Source organism: Malaya genurostris, chromosome 2, assembly GCF_030247185.1.
Source record: "Malaya genurostris strain Urasoe2022 chromosome 2, Malgen_1.1, whole genome shotgun sequence".
NCBI lineage: Eukaryota > Metazoa > Arthropoda > Insecta > Diptera > Culicidae > Malaya > Malaya genurostris.
The window spans coordinates 76,751,099-76,774,659 of NC_080571.1; the positions used below are offsets into that span (position 1 = coordinate 76,751,099).

The 23,561-nt window shown below is 36.2% G+C and overlaps 1 protein-coding gene across 1 annotated transcript; it reads right to left on the minus strand.

The window, feature by feature from the left end:
* Positions 1–343: 343 nt before the first annotated feature.
* On the minus strand, positions 344–17,756 carry LOC131428665 (transmembrane protein 26). The gene is made up of 6 exons (XM_058592710.1): positions 17,563–17,756; positions 11,850–12,514; positions 11,465–11,600; positions 5,525–5,596; positions 4,852–5,157; positions 344–623 (listed from the first exon to the last, which is right to left on the minus strand). The coding sequence occupies exons 1-6, from the start codon at positions 17,754–17,756 to the stop codon at positions 344–346; spliced, it is 1,653 nt and encodes a 550-aa protein (XP_058448693.1).
* Positions 17,757–23,561: the final 5,805 nt, after the last annotated feature.

Genomic DNA, 23,561 nt, shown 5'->3' on the forward strand with positions numbered 1-23,561 from the left:
GCACTCGAAATAACTCTCAATTGCCCGAAAAAAAAGTGTCTCCTAACAAGACAAGGGGCCATAAGCGTTTTTCACATTGTCGACGTGGAAAAGGACACCGGCTCCCGTTAATCCGAGTGCTCAAGCTGTCGTTATTGTCACAAATTGCAAAGGGCATAAGCAGCGGCACTACTGTCGTCATCGTTTTCACCGCAGCGAAGAGCTGTTTCTGTTCCCATGCCAGACCGTACGGTTATTCTTCCCAGAAAAAGAAAGAAAAAAAAACGAAAATCCCTCCAAAGAAAGCAGCTTCTAACCAGCAGCATCTCAAGAAGAAAACTTTGATGCCGTGCCATTTCAATGTTCACTCGGAAGAACCAGACGAGGGATCCACTCGTAACATCTTCCGACTCGATGATTCCGGTGGTGGTGCTTTTTTCGACCGGATGACACTTTTCTCGTGTACTGTTTCGACCTCACTAGTGTCGTTTCCATCGTTACGGCTCTGCCCTTTTGCTGTTGCTTCGGGGGGCGCTTCAACGTCTTCATTATAATCATCATCACTTCCACTGTAATCGAAACACTTAACCGGCTTTCGACTTCTGCCATTGCGGTGACTGTCGCCATTCCGATGGTGCTCTTTCCTGGGAACAAATGAGAAAAAGGGGATTGGGTAATCTACTACACTAGTGAGAAAAACAGGACGGTGTCCAATTGGCTCCATTGTTCCATAGGGAATGTGGATACGCTTGGTAGTCGGATAAAGAGACGGATGGATCAGAATACAAACTTACGACGATAAAGAAAATAGTTTCCAAGCCTAGCATTCCAGCTTCTTCCATATTGATCAGTCAAAAATTAGCTCAGCTAATGTCTTACCCAGGCTTCCCAAATGTACCGCCGCGCGACATTATTATTGAGGCTGTCTTGCCACTCTTTCCATGACAGCCTTGTGATAGGTTTCATCACGACAGCCCTTAGACAAATAGTTCTGTACAGCCAACGTTGCCGTCATTCACTTCGTTCGACAGTTCATTCCATCTCAAGACATTTTGTCATGGTCCAGGACAGCCGAAGAAGCATGAAGTTCTCGCTATTGCGACAGTAAACTTCGGGTATCAGTCACTGCGTTGTTTCTGTCGAGAGCAAAATATTACTCTCCCTTGACCAGGTCTGCGACAGTAGCCGGTGCGGTTCAAATTTGTTGCTCTTGGTTTGCTATGAAGATTCGAGGCAAGCATGTGGGTTTTAGTTTTGCCTTTGGTGATTGCTTTGCGCAGCGGTTGATCATTGCGCATAGCAATCACCGTTGGTAGGGCATTGATAACAATATAATTGATAATTAATAATATACGAAACGGATTGAAGAACGGACTTTGGTTTTAATGAATAGTTAATTTTTATATTTTGGTCGATCTTCTATGAATCGATCGATCAATGGAATTCTATAGAAAGAAAAGTTTGTTTTCAAGAAATTATATTCATAATTAAAGATCTGAGTTCGGCGTGCTCGTTTCAGGCAGTTTACGTTCGGTTTGTCGGCTGTAGCATTCATAGTGTAGGCGCGTACTGAAGTGCGTGGAGCATTATTTCCATCCTCTTTATCTCTTCCTTCAGGATATCAAAGGCGCGATCGTTTCTTATACAAAAGTGTATAAGTCAATTGAATCAGATTTTAGATGTAAACGGTGAATGAATGTTTGTAGCAAAAGATATATTCAAATTGAAGATTCTGTATTCGATACTAGTTAGCGTGATTCTGAATAGCATTCAACTTTGCAGTCGACTTGTACGTCTACGGGACTATTGCATGGTCAGTGCTGCAATACTACGGACACTAAGAATCTTTCCAAGTCAGAACTGAAACATACAAAATCTGGCTCGTTAAGTTCGTTATATGTACATTGAACCACCAATCGAATAAAAACCTTGAGTGCAAAATTTGGAGTCGGAATTAGCAATGCAAAAATCATTTAGGAACTTATTTGCAGGTACCGTACAACAAAGCTTTGAATGCAAAAACTGAATGAAAAATTCCGGTTCTTCCAAAAAACATGTTTCCAAGTGTGGAATGCAGCATGGTTGCCCGTAACAGATTCGAATGTTTATTTCGGTTTATTTAAAAAAAAAGTTTTAGTTCACCAAGTTATTTAATAATGTCTTTCTTGAGTAATATGGTCTCAAGCTTTCCAGACATATCAAGTTATCTTCTATATATGAACAGTATAGTGTTTCTATTAACTTGGAATATATTCCAAAATACATATGTGCTGATAATCTGGAATTCATTTTCTTCCTGTTATGCATTGAATTATCTTATCTCTAGAAACGGCATATTAACTATTATATTATTTTGGTCATAGCTACCAGAAGTTCGCGACTTTTACACACGTTGAAACTGTCACATGTTCGACGTTTGGAAGCATTGGGAAAATCGAAAAGACTCCCATCCAGAAATTTCGGAAGTTGCTTTAACCCTCATGACTGTGCCTGCAACGCAAGTTTCTGTTGAAAGAGCGTTTAGCGCTCTGGCGTTAGTATTGTCGTCAGCTTGGACAAAATTGTCCGTACAAAACCTGTCGAACATTTTAATAGTAAAATTAAACCATGACCTACTCCATCATATTATTCCACACATGTACAATTGGAAAGACTACAAATCGATGGGAAAAAATGAATAAAAAATTATTTTCATTAATTTAGAGCTAAAATCTTATCATTTACGGTTTCAAAATCACTATAGATTCATCGTATTGAATTTCATTGCCGGTTCTGGTTGGGAAATTTGGGGAGTACGATTACCTATAAAATACACTTATATTTCCAAAAATGGTAAGTAACAAAAACTACCTAAACATGAATTCAAGCTCAATTTGGTTTTGAAGAATCTTATATCTGTCATTGGAATTATAAAAATTTCATAGTGTCTCTATACATAGATTTTGATTTTGTCATAAAAAAAGGTTTTGAAATTACTTGAAAATCCGACTAGTGAAAGTTGACATTCGACTAAGATAAGCTAAGCAATTCCTCCGTGTGTATGTATGTGTATTGTATGTGTCAAACAACGTCACTCAATTTCTCAGGCATGACTGCACCTATTGAATTTAATTCGGATCCGACTTCCGCAGTTACAAATCTAAGAATGTCGAAAATTTTCTACCGTCTAATTGTCTAAGTAGCTTGTGTCCGCATTTAAAAAAATTAAACGTTTGGAACTTTAAATATTGTAAATGAATAGTGAAACATTCTGAGAGCCGAGTTCATTGCATATATTTAGCAGTTTTCTTTCTGAAAAGAAATTATGTTAAAAAAAATGAAAAATGATATATTGAAAAATTTAGGTGTGATTCCCCGGTGAACGACCACAATTAAGTTTGAAAGCTATTTGTATAGTAATAATAATAATAATAATAATAATAATAATAATAATAATAATAATAATAATGATAATAATAATAATAATAATAGTAATAATAATAATAATAATAATAATAATAATAATAATAATAATAATAGTAATAATAATAGTAATAATAATAATAATAATAATAATAATAATAATAATAATAATAATAATAATAATAATAATACTCAGCACGTTGAATAGTAGCTATGTGATAATTGAGTTTGCAATGTCCAGTCAGAGCTCTGGCCAGAATACTGCAATGATGCTTGGAAAAATACAGTAGACACTTTGACATTTTCAGATTTAAATCTGGTAGAAATGCTTTTGTCTGAGCGCAAGTTTGCAAGCTGCGCCAGTAGCTGGCATGTTTGGATGCAGCCCAAGAACGAATCTTGTGCTTTATCCAACTAGTTGAAAGTGGTAAAGCTGGTTCAGGACCAACGAAATCATTCGTTAATAATAATAATAATAATAATAATAATAATAATAATAATAATAATAATAATAATAATAATAATAATAATAATAATAATAATAATAATAATAATAATAATAATAATAATAATAATAATAATAATAATAATAATAATATTAATAATAATAATAATAATAATAATAATAATAATAATAATATTGTGACTGTCATTTCCGATCCTAAAAAATTCATTGGTTTAGTTATCCTAGGAGAAACAGAAAAATCAAAACGTCGTTATTCAGAATAAGGGTGCATAAGATATTTTCGAAGTATTATCAATGAATGCTAGTGTATCTGTTTCTTTAGGAATAAGAAGTAAGCACTAAGGATGAATACTTCAGTAATTCAGATATATGAGCCGTTACACAAAACTCTGTGTTTATCTTTTAATATTCGTTAGTTATTAAAATTCATTGCCTTCGCCGACAGTATATATAAATCTAAAACAATTTCTTTATTTCACAATGGTAATGTAATGAAACCCTAAAATTTCCTGCAAAGGTAATCCCAACAACGCAATCGTATGTACTAGTACCGTTTCATTGAGGCAACCGAAATAGTGCGAGCGCACTATGAACCACAGCTCGTCTCCAGAAACAGCCGGTTTATTGCTTCAAGAGACATTGATGAGACAGCCGGCTTGCGACAGCCCTTCGTAACAGTAATTCCCTAAAAATCAAAGGATGTCTTCGATTTTCTAAGGCTGTCCCCGTAACATTTTATGCGAATGAGCGAACAGAAAGAAACAGGATACAAACAGCCCGTTCGGTTTGACTACTCTCCGGATAGAATACTCTCATCAAACTGGTGAGTAGAAACTGTCTCAGTGACAGCATTCATTTAGGCATGCGAGCGCTGTTGCCATTACAGTTCGGCATATGCTTCACACATATTGTAGACTGGGCTTTCGACTTTGCACTCAGACAGTTCATGCTATCTCGTGGCGGATGTCATTGAAAAGCAGTACTGCTGGGAAGCCTGGTCTTACCTGTTACTCGTCGCTCCCGAATGAACCTTCCCGTATCGATCCGATTTCTGCTTGTTTCCGGTCACATTCTGCCCGTCGTTATCGGTTACATCGTCTGGATCGGTGTTGGAAGCCGGCAATCTTTTCGATTTTCCTTTCCTACAGCCGTCATGTTTAATGGTCATCTGAGATCCATCCTCATTACGGCCTCTTTTTGTAACGGATGTCTCCTTTCCTCCACCGCGTGTCTTTTTCCTCTGTTGTTCGTTCGCTGTTTGACTGCTGGCCGTTGAATATCCAGTGTCTTTGCGCGTCTTCGAAGCCGAACTTCTCGTGATGGTGAAACGGGAAGGTACCCAGAAAATTGCCATCGTAAAACCGGGCATTCCAAAGGTGTTAGAGAAAGAAAAAGCATTGAATTAAGCAACAGTGGAAAACGGGCTGAACGATCTAAAGTAAAACATAATCAATATTTTGTTTTGTTGTAGGATATTTGACGAAAAGAATCAATCCGCTTTACTCAATCTCCTCAAACAGGCAATGTCTAAAATATCTTTCATTTCCCATCTTTCGACATGACACTGAAATGCACAATGAAGGACATTCACACAAATTGAAGAGCCACATACTCTACGACACTACAACAACAACAACAAAAGAGGATAAACTCTCATTCAATTGAAATTAAACCTACCTCGTCGGCTTGCGATGTTGTTTGTGCTTCCGCATCTCGGGGATCTCATCTTCGTCCAAGTCGGCCACTTTCCTGCCAAGATGGAAATTTAATTGGCATTGAAAGTAACAACCGAGGGAAAATACCGTAACTAACTAATTGAAAGGAAGGTACTGCTATTTGAGTAATAATGAAACGACAGGCTGATGTGAACCTAATGAACTGAGCCAGATGACGGCATGGGATGTAGAATATTATGTTGATCTTTATAAACTCGAGAAAATTGGTTTAATTGCCATTGGCATTCGAACGATTTTTTTTATTCAAATTCTACCCCTAACTTTGGAGCCGGAATTTATTGTCCGGATCAAATTTAGTAGAGCCATCAGTCGCTTTTGCCGTGTTGTTGCAAGTTTCCAATAATATCCGGAGGGAGCACCGAAGTTTCGAGATTCCAATAGATGTTTCTCTAAAATGTTTAAGATTCAAAGGATTCATGCCAACCAGGCGCGTACCCAGAAAAAAATTTCGGGGGGTGTTTCAGAACATGTTGATCAATTTCCATACAAATGGAACTTTTTATATAATTATTTGAAATTTTTTTATTGTGGAGTCGTTTGTTGAAAATTATTCATTTTATTTTTTACTTATTTGAAAAAAAGAGTTTACATAATATCATACTTTTTTGAGTTTCGGAGGGGGTTTGAACCCCTAAAACACCCCCCTGTATACGCGCCTGATGCCAACATATAAAAGAAATGAAAAGAAACATTTTTTATTGGGTTACGCTTTGCTCGAGCTTGTCTTCCGGATTTGGTTTGTAAAAAAGTTTACGTTATTTGAAATTTATTTCGTAAAAAATTTAATGAATGTGTGAACCCTCAAACATATGGACCTTTTCGATAAGATTGTGATAAGTGGGGGCAAGAAAATGATGTTTAGAGTCGGTTCCAAAATCCAAGATGGCGACCGGTTTATTGATATTTTTAAAAACTCACAACATGGGTATTTTCGGAACGGGTTTGATGATTAGATATCGGAAAACGATGTTTGAAGTGGTTGTGATCCTGTTTTGATATAAATTAACACGATTTTTTCTAGGTGTGCGCACATTTCTTAGGCTGTGAACCATTTCGTGGTTAATTTAAACTTTTGATTGAAATTTGACACTTGACTGGTTATTTTGATGTTGTTGATGTTTCTTTTCCGAAACTGAAAAAAATCTTGCAAAAAAAATCTAATATCAATTCTTTAGTCAAAATTATTTCCAGTGAAAAATAAATCCGTCTTTCTATCCGTCACCGGATAGAACACCGCAGTTTTAATTAAATTTAACTACTCGACACAAAATAACCACTCAAGTGTCAGATTTTAACCAAAAGTTAAAATTAACCGCGAAATGGTTCACAGCCTTAAAAGCCTAATTTGTCGAACGACGGAAAATTTGTAATGACGAATTGTTGGATTAGCATGAATTTTACTGGTTAAGACCAGGGCTTGTATTGTGAATCCTCAAACGAACGAAGCAACAAAAAACATCTACTGTGAACACTTTGCTTGACATAGTTGAATGAGAGACCTATAGTAGAGAGAAAATGGATGCGTGAGAGTATATGCTACTGAGCAGACCAATTCCCCTTGCCAAGTAAATGGTCTGTGCTCTCAGTCTCAGTTAACACATGAACTAAGCAATCCATGACAATGTAATGAAATGAAGGGTTCGCTCTCGTTAGTATTGTACGAGAAAGAAGACCTTGCCTCACGGCGTGCTACAAGACGCGAAGCAAAGTCATATAGGCAATATTTACGATTTATTTTTAAAGTGTAGGTTTACAGAAATCATTTTTAACATAATGTTCGCATTTCAAGACCAAATTTGATCATATTTCAAACATACTTTAAACATTTTATTGCAGAAATTTGGCATATGAGCCCATTTTCAGTACGATTTATTTCTTGGCAGTTTACACTGTGTATATATCCTAGAAACACTAAAAGCTTTAAATTTCTTTAAATTAATATAAATATTCATAAAGTTCTTTAAATTAATATTCATCGGAACTAAAAGTTATGAATCTAGTTTCCTCATAGGCATCTACAATATGAGAACCATTCATCAAATGCTAACCTCATGAAGCATAGGTCTCAGCAAGCGGACATAATGAACGAACGAAGCAGCTCTCCTTGCTTGGGTTGCGCTGTGATTTCTACCTGACAGACGAATGTGTGTGAATGGCACAGATGGTGAAACCCTTTTGTTCATATTCGTTGCTTCAATTTGCAAGCCCTGGTTAAGACCCAGGACAGGACCTGACAATTGTTAATCCACTTCGAGAGCCAGTTTCGGACCACCTCGTGATTGGTTGAACTTGACAAAACAAGTACAATTTGTTGAAATAATATTACAGGGTGGTAGAAAAAGTGTTGTCAGTATCGTAGAAAGAGGTAACGTAAAAAAGTTTACGTAAACGGAGGTTTGGATGTAGTACATTTAAAAATCACTGGATGATATAAAGAGAAACCCTGAAATCACGAAGTTTGATATGAATGAGAATATTGATTGGCCCTTATTACCGTTCTCACTTTCACTTTCACGTCACTTACATATCACTTCACTTAATTTTATCTATTACCAGGATCACGCACAGTGAAAAAATATCTTTTTTTTCAACAAAATGTTGGTGACGAGATATTTATAATAACATCAAACTCATCCAAGTAATTACTTTTTTTCTCTGAAACGACTTATTTAATAAGGACCAGCATTCACTTCACTTGATTTCCACTGTTAAGTGATACCGATAATAAGGGCCATTATGTTGATTGTACTTGTACTTCTGTTTGTTAGTATTTTTCACAAATTGAATATGTTGGATACTTTACTTGATAGAGCTGTAAAAATTAATTATTCAAAAATAAGTGTTTAGAAAAAAATTTAATTAACTGTTTCAACTAAACGTCTTCTTTAAAACAAGCATCTGATCAGAATCAATTAAGAGCTATATTTTTGACTGATATAACATTTGTCTAAGTGTTTTCAAAGGATAAATAATCGAAATGTTTTAAGGGGAGAAGCTTTTCAGAATGAATAATTATCTCTACTGGCTTTGCTGGAAAAAGAAGCCAGTTGTCTGGTCCTGACCTAGGTTAAGACTGTAGTTTACAGATGTGTGCTTCTGTGGCTCAGTCGATTAACGGACGTATTTCGTGATCCAGTGATTCTCGGTACCAGTCGCAGCGGTTTGCTAGTATTTTTTTTTTGTTTCAAGAAATTTTCCAAGCACACAATATTTTTTTTGTCCGTTAATTTTCGTAAACTTCGACGCTTCATTCATGTGTATCTTATAAATGTAATATCACAGGGTTTTTTTGAAGTGTGCATGCCACATCCGCTCTAACGAAGGTTTTCCGAGTATTATTGATATATTGGGACCACCAGAGTCATAATCAGTTACATTTCAAAAAAGTGTAAAAAAAACGTTGTTTTCAAACACGACAGTTTTCAAAAAATATTGATACATCGAAATTCGACATGGTAAAATTTGAAGTGGAATCAAAGATCGATTTGCAGTACACTGAAATCTTTTTTTATGCGAGTTTACGTACCGCATAAAAAATTCGCATAACTCTGAAACTTTGCATAAAAAACCGCATAACTCTAAAACTTTGCATAAAAAACCGCATAACTCTGGAAATTCGCATAAAAAGTCGCATAAAATAACCGCATTAAAACAAGACCGCATAAAAAAGGACCTTAGTGTACTTACTTTTTAATCACTTATCTAAAGATTATCGATAACCCGAATGTGGCCAGGATCCTAAATTTTAAAACGACTTCAAAGACTATTCAAATGTATTAAGAAGGAGTTTTTTTGAATTTGGGAACGCGCTATGAACAAAAATGATCAATGAAAAGACCATGATTGCAAAGAAATGAAGAGACAAATCGATTTGACATTTCCATTGTGACGTTCGCCACTGTTCCCTGTGACGTTTTGTATTACGGTAAATTGAAATTCGATGCTTTTGAATGTATTCTAAATGAGTCTCAGAGCTTTAAAAATTATTATATTCTTTAACATGCACTCAAACACTCAAACACGTACACTTTTTTAACGTTATTTCCTTTTAAGTTCCTCTTTTTTACGTACCAAATTCCAAATAACGTAAAAGGTTTTTACGAACCTACACCTACAAATAGACATCAGTTGAAAAAAAAATGATTGAAAACCATCATCGATGTATAATTAAATTAAAATGCCTTGATTTTTCAATGAGTATCACAGCATATTTCAATAAACGCTTAGTTTTGTTTTTACTGTATATTGAAAAACATTGAAAATATAGACCTGAAAAGTAACTTTATATTCAATTCCCTGCTCCAAATATGTGCATGAAAATAGATGTAAATATTTTTATCTGTGTACTTCGTAAAAAGATGTTTCGCATAAAATGAAAACGATTTCCGGCTCATTGATACTCCATTAAAACCTTTACATTATAGATATTTTTGGAACGGGTTTCAAAGTAGATATCGGAAAACGGTGTTTGAAGTATTTTTGAAATCCAAGATGACGACTTCCGGTTTATTGATATTCCTTGCAAATCCTTGCAATATCGATATTTTTGGAGCGGATTTGATGATTAGATACTAGAAAATGATTTTTGAATTCCTTCCGAAATCCAATACGGCGACTTCCAGTTTATCGATATTCCTTGAAAACTCTTACAATATGAGTATTCTCGGAACGGATTTGATGAGTAGGAGGCGGAAAATTACGTTTGGGATCGTTTCGAAATCCAACTCTTACAACTGGGGTACTTTCAGAACGGATTTGATGATTATATGCAAGCTAGAATCGTAAATGAAAAAGTTTGTATGAAATCAACCGGTAGTTTGGTAAAGTAATCACTAAGAAGCAAATTCGTCTACAAAGTAGCTTTGGATAGCCCAGCAATCGCTTATGGGCTCTTGTGTTCGAGCTTGTATGTAATCAATTTATACATGCATGAAAAATTGTACGCAGTGGTGATTTTTAGCGAATTTTTTTTGTATGCTTTACACAGAATTTTTGAAAAAGTTTGTATTAGAACAAATTGGCTCAAATGTGCTCGGTTGAGAAACAGTACCAACTTTTTTCAGTGCACTGTCAAACATCAGGTAAAAGTGACGGTTTGAGGGTGTTCCTCATAATGGGCATTTGATTGTCTAGCGAAAACTTAACATAGGAGGAATATGAGCTTTAAGCTAACCCTTCACACCTTCCAAAATGACTGGACCATCATGAAGAACAAAGTTTGTAGACTCTCAACTCTGGTATAGAATTACTAATTTTACTTGGACATTCCTACACTTTTTGCCATCGAGTGCTTGGAATTCGAGGCTGGAACACACTTTTGCATTATTATATTTGATTTTGCTCGTTCAGTTTATTTTCGAGTTCAGCAACATTATAAATCAACGACCAGAAATGTGTGCCTAGCTTTTAACGAAACTCAAACAGGAAGGGGCTCGAATAATTTTTATTGCTATTTCTAGGAAAATCATTGGCCATCGACCATGGGCGTGGGCGGAAACGTTTGCTCCCTTGTTTCCAATTGTAACCGTGCTTCTGTATGGAAATAATTCCGTTCCTTTGATACTCGCTACCTAGCAAAGTGAAAATTGGAAATTTAAGGCCTGTCACACCCGTTTCTAAAAATACATTTAATTGAATCAGTAATCAAAGAGCAAACAATTCCTACAAAAAACGGTAAAAATTATCCGAAGGGTGAAATGACTGTTTCATGTTTAATCAACCATTTCCTTGTCTGCCCATGGGATGCCATGCCATTACAGGCCCGACGGTGAGTTCTCGAAAGCAGCATCCGCAAACTAGAGCGTTTTCGTATTTTATCTAGTCATCCGATTTATTTTCATCATACCAACACACAAAAGGATCAATTTACCCCTGGAATTACCTTCGATTGGTCATCTTGCGCGGCTTTGAGCTGGGCTTGTCCCTTTTCCTTAGAAGTTTTGCGGCCGCCTTCCGGTTCTCCGAGTGCACCACATACAGACGATAAAGTTGTAATAGAATTACTAATGTATTCTTACCTGCGGGTGTTGGACGAAAAGAAGAAAAGCCATCAATTTGGTTCGGAAAATAAATTGACTTCCTAATTTTGGGTGATCCCTGACATGGGTACAGAAATGGTCAAGCAAAGAAATCGATTTCCAGCCTACAGCCGTCAGGTGGCAGGTGTCGATTTACGGCATTATTAATGAAGATGGCACGTTCCAAGATTGGAAGTAATTCCATGTGAATGTTGTTTCAAGTGACTGATTGCAAGTCAAAGTACTTACATGTGAAAAATATGTTCATGTAGGTGATGATTCTGTAATGAATGATAATCAGCAAGCGGAAGGTGAGAAAGGGGGCATCTTGTAGTAAAATGTTCAGTGCGATTCCCCAAACATCGATGTTGCAGCACGAAACGTTACAGCAGTTGGTGTCCTCTTCCTGGTGGGCGCTGCTTCCACCGCCACGTGGTTTTCGAGCACGGGTAGCCGATAGGACAATCGTAAACTGCAGCAAACTCCATGACCAAATGCTCAAGGTTAGCAGCACCAGGACCGGTTCGTTAGCAATTTTACTGTCCTTAAATGAATCGAAAAATTCGATTATGTCGGCTGCGGTTCCGATGTAGACTAGCAACAACTGGCTAAGCTGATCTCTGGTTAGGTCTCCCTTCGGTAACATCCAGCGACCAATTATCAGCACCAGCATCAGAAACTGTTCGATCAACGTGACCCACGTATCAGCACTCAGGTGAATTTCCGGTATCTGAATTTTCACACCCAGCATTTTGTTCAGATCTTTCAAATCTTTACCGACGGTTGCCGCAAAGTTAATTGTTTCATTTAGAATCTGGTCCTGATACATCGTTCGCTTCTCCAGTTTATCCAACTCGAGCAACCAAATCGCTGGGACAATGGTTGACAAATAGATGAAGACCGACGGGCAGAACCTGTTTTCGAATGATGAAAACTATGTATTTTTTATTACAGTTAGGACAAAAGCTAGCTTCTACAATTGCTTCATCTTCTAATATTCTCCAAAATTCTTCTAATTATCTTATTTCCAAAAACTTTTTTACATCCGGCAAACGAACAAATGGATAAAAAAGACAATAATAATAATAATTAAAATAATAATAATAATAATAATAATAATAATAATAATAATAATAATAATAATAATAATAATAATAATAATAATAATAATAATAATAATAATAATAATAATAATAATAATAATAATAATAATAATAATAATAATAATAATAATAATAATAATAATAATAATAACAATAATAACTTTTTTATTTTTCAAAACCTGAGGTTCTTATTATAAAAAGCAAGTTACATATTATTGTCCACTGGAATCTACAATTTTTCCCATTTTAGTACCATTTCCTTTTCGAATCTATAATATGTTTCGCCTTTCGAGTTCATGAAGCAGATTTACCACTTCTCATTCACCTCTCGCCCGGATGTAATTATTGTTAAAATATTCAGCAATGCGAAAAATTCTTTCATGTGTCTCTATCATAACATAGTACTGTGTATTATTCACTTTTTTCTTGGGATTATATCTAATCAAGAATCTGATTACCAGTAGGTTAACTATGCGTGGGGTATGTGCATTGTTTTGTTTGAGTTGGTTGACTTTGTTCTTACTAATAATTTTTCAGTTATTTACAGCACAGTAAAGAACAATTGATTAAAGAATCACAGAAAATATGTTTTGGAAAAAAAATCGTACACAGACAGAACTCGAACCTGTTTTTTTCTTTTCAAACCACGCGTTTGCGTTTTCCAATTCCGCCTCCCTGGACAGTAGTGTACACAATTCAGTTCCAGAACAGCACCAAGTTATAGTTATAGTTATAGTTATAGTAGCGTGCATCGAACATGTTCTAATTCTGGTCACCAGTTTGTTATGGTGGTTTCACATCGACATGCACATACATATGTGAATCATTAAAATTTTCAGCTAATGGGTAATCTGCTAATTGGAAATAGCCAAAACCAAAAATTACAAAATTACCAAGTAATATATTTTGACTTATTGAGGCTTCGCACGATCATCTCGCTAATGTCAAACGATAGCACTGTATAGTCCTCAGCAAAAGGCTGTTTTTTTTGTTAAGGGCTGCGAAATACTCAGAGTATGAGGTGGAGCGAAGAAATGTAGAAGAATTCTCGCACGGTTCATGCATTGAGAGGCAGCGAGCTCTTGTAGCATCACCTACCAGATTGAAAAAGTTGTATACAATTTAGAGAAATATCTAGCCGCTTTCAGCCAAATTATCGACAATCACCAGCACTGGTGGCTAATATGTCGAATAATAGACATACTTTCTGCCTGCCTTTAATTAGTCATTTCAACTGTGACAAGAGGAGTTCCTAGCTCCGCAAAGCCCGCTAATGTTCCGTTTACGACTGCATTGTTTAAGCTCCTGCAGCCCTTCAGTCATCGGTTCTTGGGAGCTCCCGCTTTAGTGACCTTTTACGACATGGAACAGGAAGCCAGTGGATCAACTCTTGGTTGGAAATAAGTTCGCAGGATGCCACACAACTTACTTGTTTGGTGGGACACCGACCCGTCCGCAAGGGAGGGAGGGGGGGATTCGGGATTAAACCCCCCCCCCCCCCCTTTTAAACAACATTTTACATTTTACACAGACTTTTCCCTATCTTATTTATTCATTGGAATAACTTCCCACTAATGAATCTAATAATTTAAAATTTTACCATTTTTCATAAATGAATAATTTTTTTCTTAACTAATATCTAAGCGAAGATAAGTGTAACTATGCTCCAGCACTGTCTACCTTAAGGGCTGAGGCCAGTGTCTTTTAGGGGGTTTTATAGGGCTATTTTAACGCTTCAAATCTGATATTCTCAGAAAAGGTGACGAATATCAAAAAAACCCAACTGACAATCTCTTAGAAAAGTCTTAGTTTAGATTATTCTGTTAAAATTTCAGAATGATTGTTTGACTTTAGCGGTCGGGAAAGTCTTTTTTCTGAAGGAATAATTGCATAGCTGAAAACGGCAACTTTCAACTTGTTCATTGAATATCTCGCCTTCAAAAGCGTGGATCAAAAATCTATCCTGACCATGTCTAGATAATTTAATTTAGATGCGATTAGTGCATAAAAACATATATGTTGTCGCGATGAAAATGAAGTGAATGTTATTTTTGTGAAAGTAAGTCGATTTCTATGGCGGCGCCATTTTAGTTCCCTGGTAACGTAACGAAACATGAGAGAGAAATAAAATCGGCTCAAAAAGGCTGCCAAACAAGCGGCAACTTTCTTGGATTTTATGGGATGTAGTCAAACTTGTAACCGAAAATATCAAAACATCTAGAGTCATTTTGCACATTTGCGGAAGAGCATGGAGAGAAATGTAATACGCACAGCGAGCCACGTGGTTTTACACGACCTACTGGCCTCAGCCCTTAATGCCTGAGTGTGTCGCGGTTGTAAAATCTCTAAATCCTCTCGGGGGCTAAGGGTTTCATTGAATGTGCATTTTGGTAGCTATAGATTGCTCAGCATCCTTTCGGGGATGCAGAACGACTTGTTTTTTTTTGTTTTGTGCTAAATAGTTCAAATTTTGCATAGGGACTTTTTTGAGGAGTTTATTCATTCGAGCACTACGGCTTTACGAAATTGAAGATAACCCTTTTTTATTGGCACTCTGCTATACATGGACATTTAAGGAGCTTCGCAACAGCTATACATTCACAATTCAAAGCATTTAAAGAAGAATCATATCTTCAGCTTCGTTGCAAAATTAGTTGAAGTTGAAATCCAAACAGACACAAAATTTATATTAACCTGGTAACAGATGTAATATTCTGTCATCACCAAAGAAATTTAGGCATACTTGAATTTAGTTGAAGTGTAAATTTTTTTTTAGATTTATGATGTAACACTAAAGATTGCTTCAAGTATTTGATAAAATTAAAAACTTTACTTGGGATACGAACAAGGATCTCATTAACGAGTGAACGATAGACAAGAAAAAATATCGACGACTTGATATGGATTGTGAATACATGCCCACAATGTAAGAACACGCTAGTGGTAATTACAATAGAAGTTATGAGAGTGAGGAATACTCGAATCGATGGATATTTGATTTTGCGAGAAAAGTTTGTCCAGACTCCTACGCATAGCATTGTTAGGGTGTCTTCTCCAAATAATGGCTCCATTGATAGTCCTTTTCAATTATGGAATTTTGCATAGCACTCATGTCTTGTAACAATAACCCTCCTGGGTTGGACAGAATTAAATTCAACTTGGTGAAGAATCTGCCAGCTGGCAAGTGTTTTTTAGCGGAACACGCTATAGAATTCGTTGAAAGCAATCGGTCTCTAATAAATTTCACCCTCAATAGCACCACGTTTGGCTAAACTATCGGCTCTTTCATTGCCTGGAATGGAGCAATGAGCCGGAACCCAAACTATTGTGAATTGATAATTATTATTCAATATGTCGTTCAGGCACTGGTCGGTGGATGCACTCAATTATTCCTAAAATATCGACAAAGGCATGATTCAGAGGACTGGATGTGAGTAGGGACTTCATTCGTTCAGGCACTGGTCGGTGGATGCACTCAATTATTCCTAAAATATCGACAAAGGCATGATTCAGAGGACTGGATGTGAGTAGGGACTTCATTCGTGTGATGTCCAGACTCACGTTAGATGCACATCTCCGTCGAATTGGACTTTCCGAGACTAATCATTGTGCTTGTGGAGAAGGTTATCGCGATATTGATCATGCCGTTTGGACATGCGTGGAGTATCGCGATGTCAGATCTCAACTAATAAATTCCTTGCGTATGCAAAGTAGACTATCCAATGTCCCAGCTCGTGACATTCTGGCTTGTCGTGACCTTCCTTACATGAAACTTCTTTATCATTTCATTAAGCCCATTGAATTTAAATTTTATTCTATGTCAGTCTGTTTTCTCTTCCATGAGTTTAACCAATAGCCAACTATAGGATATTGAATAAAAGTGATGAACTGATACAAACAAACCTGAAATAGTTATAAGATCATGTACAAAATAAATGTATTTTATTTAATGTAATTTATAATAGCAACTCGCTTGATAAAAACAGTGTTTATATTAACTAATGAATACCAACATACCAATATGATATTCGAAATGTTCTAGGTTTAAAGTACTATGTATTGTGGATGCCAGGGCGAAGAAAAACTTATGTATATTGCCTATGAAATAAACGTATTCATGAAAAAACAAAATAACAATAGAAACCTTTCTGCCATACAAAGAGTAAATGTACGATACTCGACAAACAGAGTTGTCTTCTGAGACAGAGCTTAAGCACTTCCTGAGTTTGAGAAAGTTAGCAGCCTTGCCTCTGAGGAACACTATCTCATTTTGCAATCTGCATGTGTGTGCATGTACATAAGTATGTAACATTTGTGTGCACTTAATTTTCTCAGAGATGGCAGAACCAATTATCACAAATTTTTATTCAAAAGAAGGTCTCGTGGTTTTTATCCGGTTTTAGCATACAAAAATACTTGAACGGGTTTTCTAAATCAAATTGCTCTTATTCGATTTTTGCTTTCAGGCTTTCATGTGTCATTCGAGTCTTTCGCCAACGAAGAATGATACTCCATCATGGCAATGTGAGTTTTCACACATTGAGTCATACATACGAATTTTTTAATTAAAATATCGAACTGATGTATCCGGCATATAGCCTATATCCACACTACAAAAATAAACAGCGTGGGCAACGTTTTTTGGCACCTGAAGATGCGTTTAAAACGCATGTTTTGTAGAAATTTTCTTCGGAGTGGGAAAAGTTATTGTGGAATTATTTCGATTGCATGTACAAGTGCATCAACATTCATGGAGAATACTTTTAAAATCAACAAATTTATTTTGGAGAAACAAATATTAAAACTTATCGAGAACCCCTCGTGTTATGTTGCGTAACACTTTTCACTGAAATACCTACCAACGCCATTCTTGATTCTTCTTAATGGCTAGTGTGAAAATGCCCTCCACGAACAACACTCCGATTGGAGCGCAAAGGCACCAGTATAGCGGATCCTTGGTGTTTTGTGTCACTTGCCAAATGGCAATAAAACCATGGGTACTGAAAATGATCCGGGTAATAATAGCCTTTATGGTGGCTAAGAGTTTAGCCATTTTGCAAACCACGGTTAGACTAAGTTTGGTTTCTATCAAACACAATTTACTAAAGCAAACCAATTCGTTTAACGATTGAACAAGAACTAATATCCTTAAACTACGGTAGCTTGAGACATCTCATGATTAGATTAGCGAAAAGAAAAACGTGTGAAATTCGAATCGAAATCATATCGAAAAGTCACTGCCCAACAAAAGAAACGTGATGTTTACGGTCGTTAGTTGCTGTTTACCGCAGGACTATAGTATCAGTCTGCTGGCTGAGCTTCGCTTTTGTGTGAATTGTCTGCTTCTAAATAAGGATGATGTGGCAAAACCTAGTCATAATATGTTTGATGAAGGGATCACAGAAGGGGGATTGATAAGGCTAGGTCAACAGAATAGCGATTTTGATAAACATCACATAATTACTGTAGTAATGTTGCGAAGTTTCTAGAATGTTGGTTTTTCCTGAGAGGTTGTTTCGCTTTCTTGTCGAAACCACAGGCGAAATATTCTGACAAACATTGTTTTTTGGAACAGTTGCAACTTACTACAAGTTTTCTTCAAAGGTGATGCTCAATTTTGACCTGAAATTATTTTACTTTATCATGGGGCGCCTTTTTGAAATTTACCCCCTTTGAAAGTGATACGGTTTTGTTTAAACAATATTGTGAAAAATTATGATCAGGGAGGGAGGGGGAACTTGGTTAGACGTTACGTCATGAACTACTAAAGTAAGAGTGAGATGAAAATAGGTACAATCCCCTTCAGTTTCCGTGTCGCTACTCGCTACGATAGCAGTATTGCACAATGCCCGAACTATTTTTTACGATATTGCTTCTTAGAGCCGAAATAAAGGTATTATACTCGATCCTATCACAATTCGTTGAAGTTTAGTAATCGACAATATAACATGAGATGACTTTTGGTACAATATTCCTATGTGTTTTCCATTCAAATTTACGGCTTTTGTATGTAACATAGTCTTCCGAAATGATTCTAACGTGTAAAATTTTTTTTCGAGAAATAGACGTTGAGTTAGAAGGAACGCTATCTCATAAAAAAAATGAAATGAAAATTTTACTATTAGTACAATTATCCAATCCTATTATTTTAATTATTTAATCAAATCACGTCTATTGTAGTCATAGCGATAATAATAGAGAAATGCGTTTTTGTACACAATAGATTGGATTTGATGCCAGCTACAACTTTTAGAAGAGAATCATTTTAGAAAATTCGAAAATTTCACGGAGATAAGCGGACCGATTTTAATTAACTTTGATTCAAATGAATGGTAGTATATGGAGTAATATAATAACTCTTGTATTTAAATAAAATTTGACTATGGATTCCGGAGATTAGGGTTGGCTAGATATACCAATTCGAAACTTAGCACAAATAGGAGGGAAACTATGCGCCAAATCTCTTTAACTCGTAGGTCTTGACGATACGTGATTGATTGGAGCTCTGTTTGACCCCATTGGTATCCAATTATCTGTTCCAAATGCTCCGGAAGAAGTTAGAAGTGGAATCGATCGACTTCTCTAAGATCAAATTTATCAAATACAATAAGAAAATACATGGTAGCTTTTCGAGCAATTCTAATACTACTTAACACATCTTTTTGTTGAGCTTATTATCGAAAACATAGCTTAAGATTACCATACATATTAATCACTATGATGAAAGCTTCCAGATCAGACTCGTTATTAAGTGAGGTAGCTGCGACATTGAACGTAATTCATTCCAATATTTGTAGTGCAGTCAATAGTAAGTTAATAGTTTGTACGACGGTCGGTTTGTAAAGGGTGATTTTTTAAGAGCTTGAGAACTTTTTTAAACAATAAAACGCATAAAATTTGCAAAATCTCATCGGTTCTTTATTTTAAACGTTAGATTGGTACATGACATTTACTTTTTGAAGATAATTTCATTTAAATGTTGACCGCGGCTGCGTCTTAGGTGGTCCATTCGGAAAGTCCAATTTTGGGCAACTTTTTCGAGCATTTCGGCCGGAATAGCCCGAATTTCTTCGGAAATGTTGTCTTCCAAAGCTGGAATAGTTACTGGCTTATTTCTGTAGACTTTAGACTTGACGTAGCCCCACAAAAAATAGTCTAAAGGCGTCAAATCGCATGATCTTGGTGGCCAACTTACCGGTCCATTTCTTGAGATGAATTGTTCTCCGAAGTTTTCCCTCAAAATGGCCATAGAATCGCGAGCTGTGTGGCATGTAGCGCCATCTTGTTGAAACCACATGTCTACCAAGTTCAGTTCTTCCATTTTTGGCAACAAAAAGTTTGTTAGCATCGAACGATAGCGATCGCCATTCACTGTAACGTTGCGTCCAACAGCATTTTTGAAAAAATACGGTCCAATGATTCCACCAGCGTACAAACCACACCAAACAGTGCATTTTTCGGGATGCATGGGCAGTTCTTGAACGGCTTTTGGTTGCTCTTCACTCCAAATGCGGCAATTTTGCTTATTTACGTAGCCATTCAACCAGAAATGAGCCTCATCGCTGAACAAAATTTGTCGATAAAAAAGCGGATTTTCCGAATGGACCACCTAAGACGCAGCCGCGGTCAACATTTAAATGAAATTATCTTCAAAAAGTAAATGTCATGTACCAATCTAACGTTTAAAATAAAGAACCGATGAGATTTTGCAAATTTTATGCGTTTTATTGTTTAAAAAAGTTCTCAAGCTCTTAAAAAATCACCCTTTATTTGTAGTATTTTTTAGTATGGTCTAAAATTTAGCAGACAACGTATCGTTAGACATTTTGACTACATACGATAGAGGGTCAAAATAAACGATATATGTATAATAATAATAATAATATATAAACGATACACTTTAGTAAATTTCACATTGTATAACTTTCTCAACGTTTTATGTTTTTGTTAACACATGAAAATTGAAAATGTCTTTTACCAAAGTCCGAAACGGTGGAAGGTAAACAACATTCGTTGGTATTATAGGACTAAAACAGTCACTTTTTTTTCTGAAAAATTACCAGAATTATTGTATCATAAGCATAATCATCATCATAATCAATCGAATTAATCATAACTGCTGAGTTTTATTAGGACGCTTCATCCAATTCCAAAATGGTTGAATGCGATTAGCTAGATACCCTCTTAGAAAAAAAGTTTCAACGGTGGTCCTTCATTGGTCCAATGAACGTCCAATCAATCGTTCAACGGGGGGTCAATACGGGACCTTCGTTTGCCGATTTCGAAACAGACCGTTGAACCGAATGCCATTTTTTTTTCGTTCAACAAACCCGGCAGACAGAGGTCCATTGTTGAGCCATTTTTAATACGAGGAGTTGGAGCCTCGTTGGACTAGTTTCACTGGGGAATTTCTGAAGTTTTCTCCACTTTTTTAAAACTAACACTACATACCTGTACAATTCTTCTACTTCACGTAGAATAACAACAAAATTTTTTTCTATATGAAGGTAACACCTTATTTTGACATCATTTTTGCAAGAGAAAAAACAAAACAAACCGACCCAGCAAACTGAACGAATATTTCGTGCAGCATGTTTTTCAACAAGCGCTCAACGACCAACAAAATAGAACCGCTTGCTGATAGGGGAAATTCCCATTCGAGACATCCCTCTCAGCAGGCCGTTCTATTTTGTTGGTCTTTAAGCGCTTGTTGAACGACATATTGCACGAAATATTCGTTCAATTTGCTGGAACGGTTTGTTGTTGTTTTTTCTCTTGCAAAAATAGTGCAAAAATTAAGTGTTACCTTTACATAGAAAGAAAATTTGTTGTTATTCTACTTGAAGTAGAAGTATTGTGCAGGTATGTAGTGTCATTTTAAAAAAATAAGTGGAAAAAACTTCAGAAATTCTGCAGTAAAACTAGTTCAACGGGGCTCCAACTCCTCATGTAAAAAATGGCTCAACAATGGACCTCTGTCTGCCGGAATGGCATTCGGTTCAACGGTCTGTTCCAAAATCGGCAAACGAAGGTCCCGTGTTGGCCTCCCGTTGAACGATTGATTGGACTTTCATTGGACCAATGATCCAACGTATTGGACCAATGAAGAACCACCGTTGAACTTTTTTTTCTAAGAGGGATAACGCAGAAAGAAGAAAATGTGAAAATCTGTACTGTTCTCGTTTCGTTCACGACTAACCAAAGTGCCATTGGTTACCTTGATTTTCGATACCCATTACCCATTAGACAAGACGAGCTTGACTCCGAACAAAGACATCATATTAACAAGATATCCAGCTCTCACATTTCCCGAACAAATTATTGGCAACATCCTTTCTTGCGAACATGGCGCCCTCAGGCGAGTCCGCATCGAGCCACTTTGACGTTTTTGGTGTTGTACTGTTTTCGTTGCCACAGAGTGTTTTTGATGTTGTACTGTTTTCGTTTGCCTCTACGTATTTCGCAGTGTTTGCAGCAAGATTAGTGAAAATGCCTAAAGAAAATTTAAACTCGAAATAAACTAAATTCAACAAAGCAATAATTGTTTTCGTATTCTGAAATATTCAAATATTTGTAAAGTGAATGTCGTAGTGATCAAGAACAGCGAAGCATACTTGGTTTTCGTTCAGTCAATTGGATCTTTTCATGTGTTTTCATATGCAGGGTAGTTAAATTGATCAAATAATTTCCCCGGTTAAGAGTCAGCTACAGGTTCGAGTCCCATCTCTGTGGTAACATTTTCGTGGTTTTTATTATGTAATTGCATTCACATGTAAATTTTCCAATCTGTTAACCCCGTTAGATACTGATTATATTTAAAACTAGCTCAAGACGGCTCTTATCGCTAGATGCGTCGTAGCTATGACAATAATTGTTTATGTTTGAAACAATATCAAGTTACAGTATCAACGATACTAAGCATTTTTTCTTCATATCCAGTAATTTTTAAAATAATAAAATGAAAAAGCACTTAAAACTATTGCTTAGAAACTGCTTAGTTTGTTAATGTATCATCCAACGAAGCATTGAAATCAATTGAAGTAAGAAATCATTATCTGCTGAGTATGAACATACACTCAGGCAAAGAAATATATGGAATTTCATAATGATATCGTATGGTTTTCAGCCAGGAGAATATGCGAATCAAAGAACCGTTCTATGAGGTCACGAATATTGGAATTCCAATAAAAACCCTTAAGAAATTCGTACGAAATTTTTAGGAACATTGTGCAAAATTTCTATGACAAACACGGGTCTCGGGGACGGGCATAGCGTGATTGATAAGTCGAAGCCTACCTGGGTTCGATTCCCAACCCCGCACATAAAGCTATGTCCATTTAGAATCTGGAATTATAAAATCATTTGTATCTCGGTAACAAACTGAAGTACAAATAAGGGGTAATTAACGGTACTTTACGGAAAAATATCAATGCAAATCATTTCTCTTCGTTTCTAATGAAAATTCGCACTTTTTCTTGATTCCTGCCATCAAACGCTGCACACCTCCGGAATCTACTTCCTTAGCACATTTTGTCCACATTTAGGTCATCCTTGTCGCGTCCCGAGCCGTTTTTTGCACTTTTCTTAGAATCCGCTTCATTATTGTCCAAAATCTCTCAATGGCGGCCCTTACACGATCATTAAAAGTGTCATTACTAAGTAATGACACTTCTGCTCAAACGCTCTTCATTACTGCATTACTGTACATCATTACACGTTCATTATTAATGATGAGTATTTGTAACTACTCCAGCACGGGGCTTGTAACCAGAATAACTTTTCCTCAGCAATTAAAGAATATTAGCAATATTCTTTATCTTCGTTTAGCTGAAAATAAATATTATTAGCCATTGAATCG

Coding starts and splice junctions, on each gene's coding strand:
- LOC131428665 (XM_058592710.1), bottom strand. CDS start 17,756: ATGGCTAAACTCTTAGCCACCATAAAGGCTATTATTACCCGGATCATT. Junction 11,601..11,849: donor CATGAACATATTTTTCACAT/GTAAGTACTTTG, acceptor CAACACCCGCAG/GTAAGAATACATTAGTAATT. Junction 624..4,851: donor TCGGGAGCGACGAGTAACAG/GTAAGACCAGGC, acceptor ATTTGTTCCCAG/GAAAGAGCACCATCGGAATG.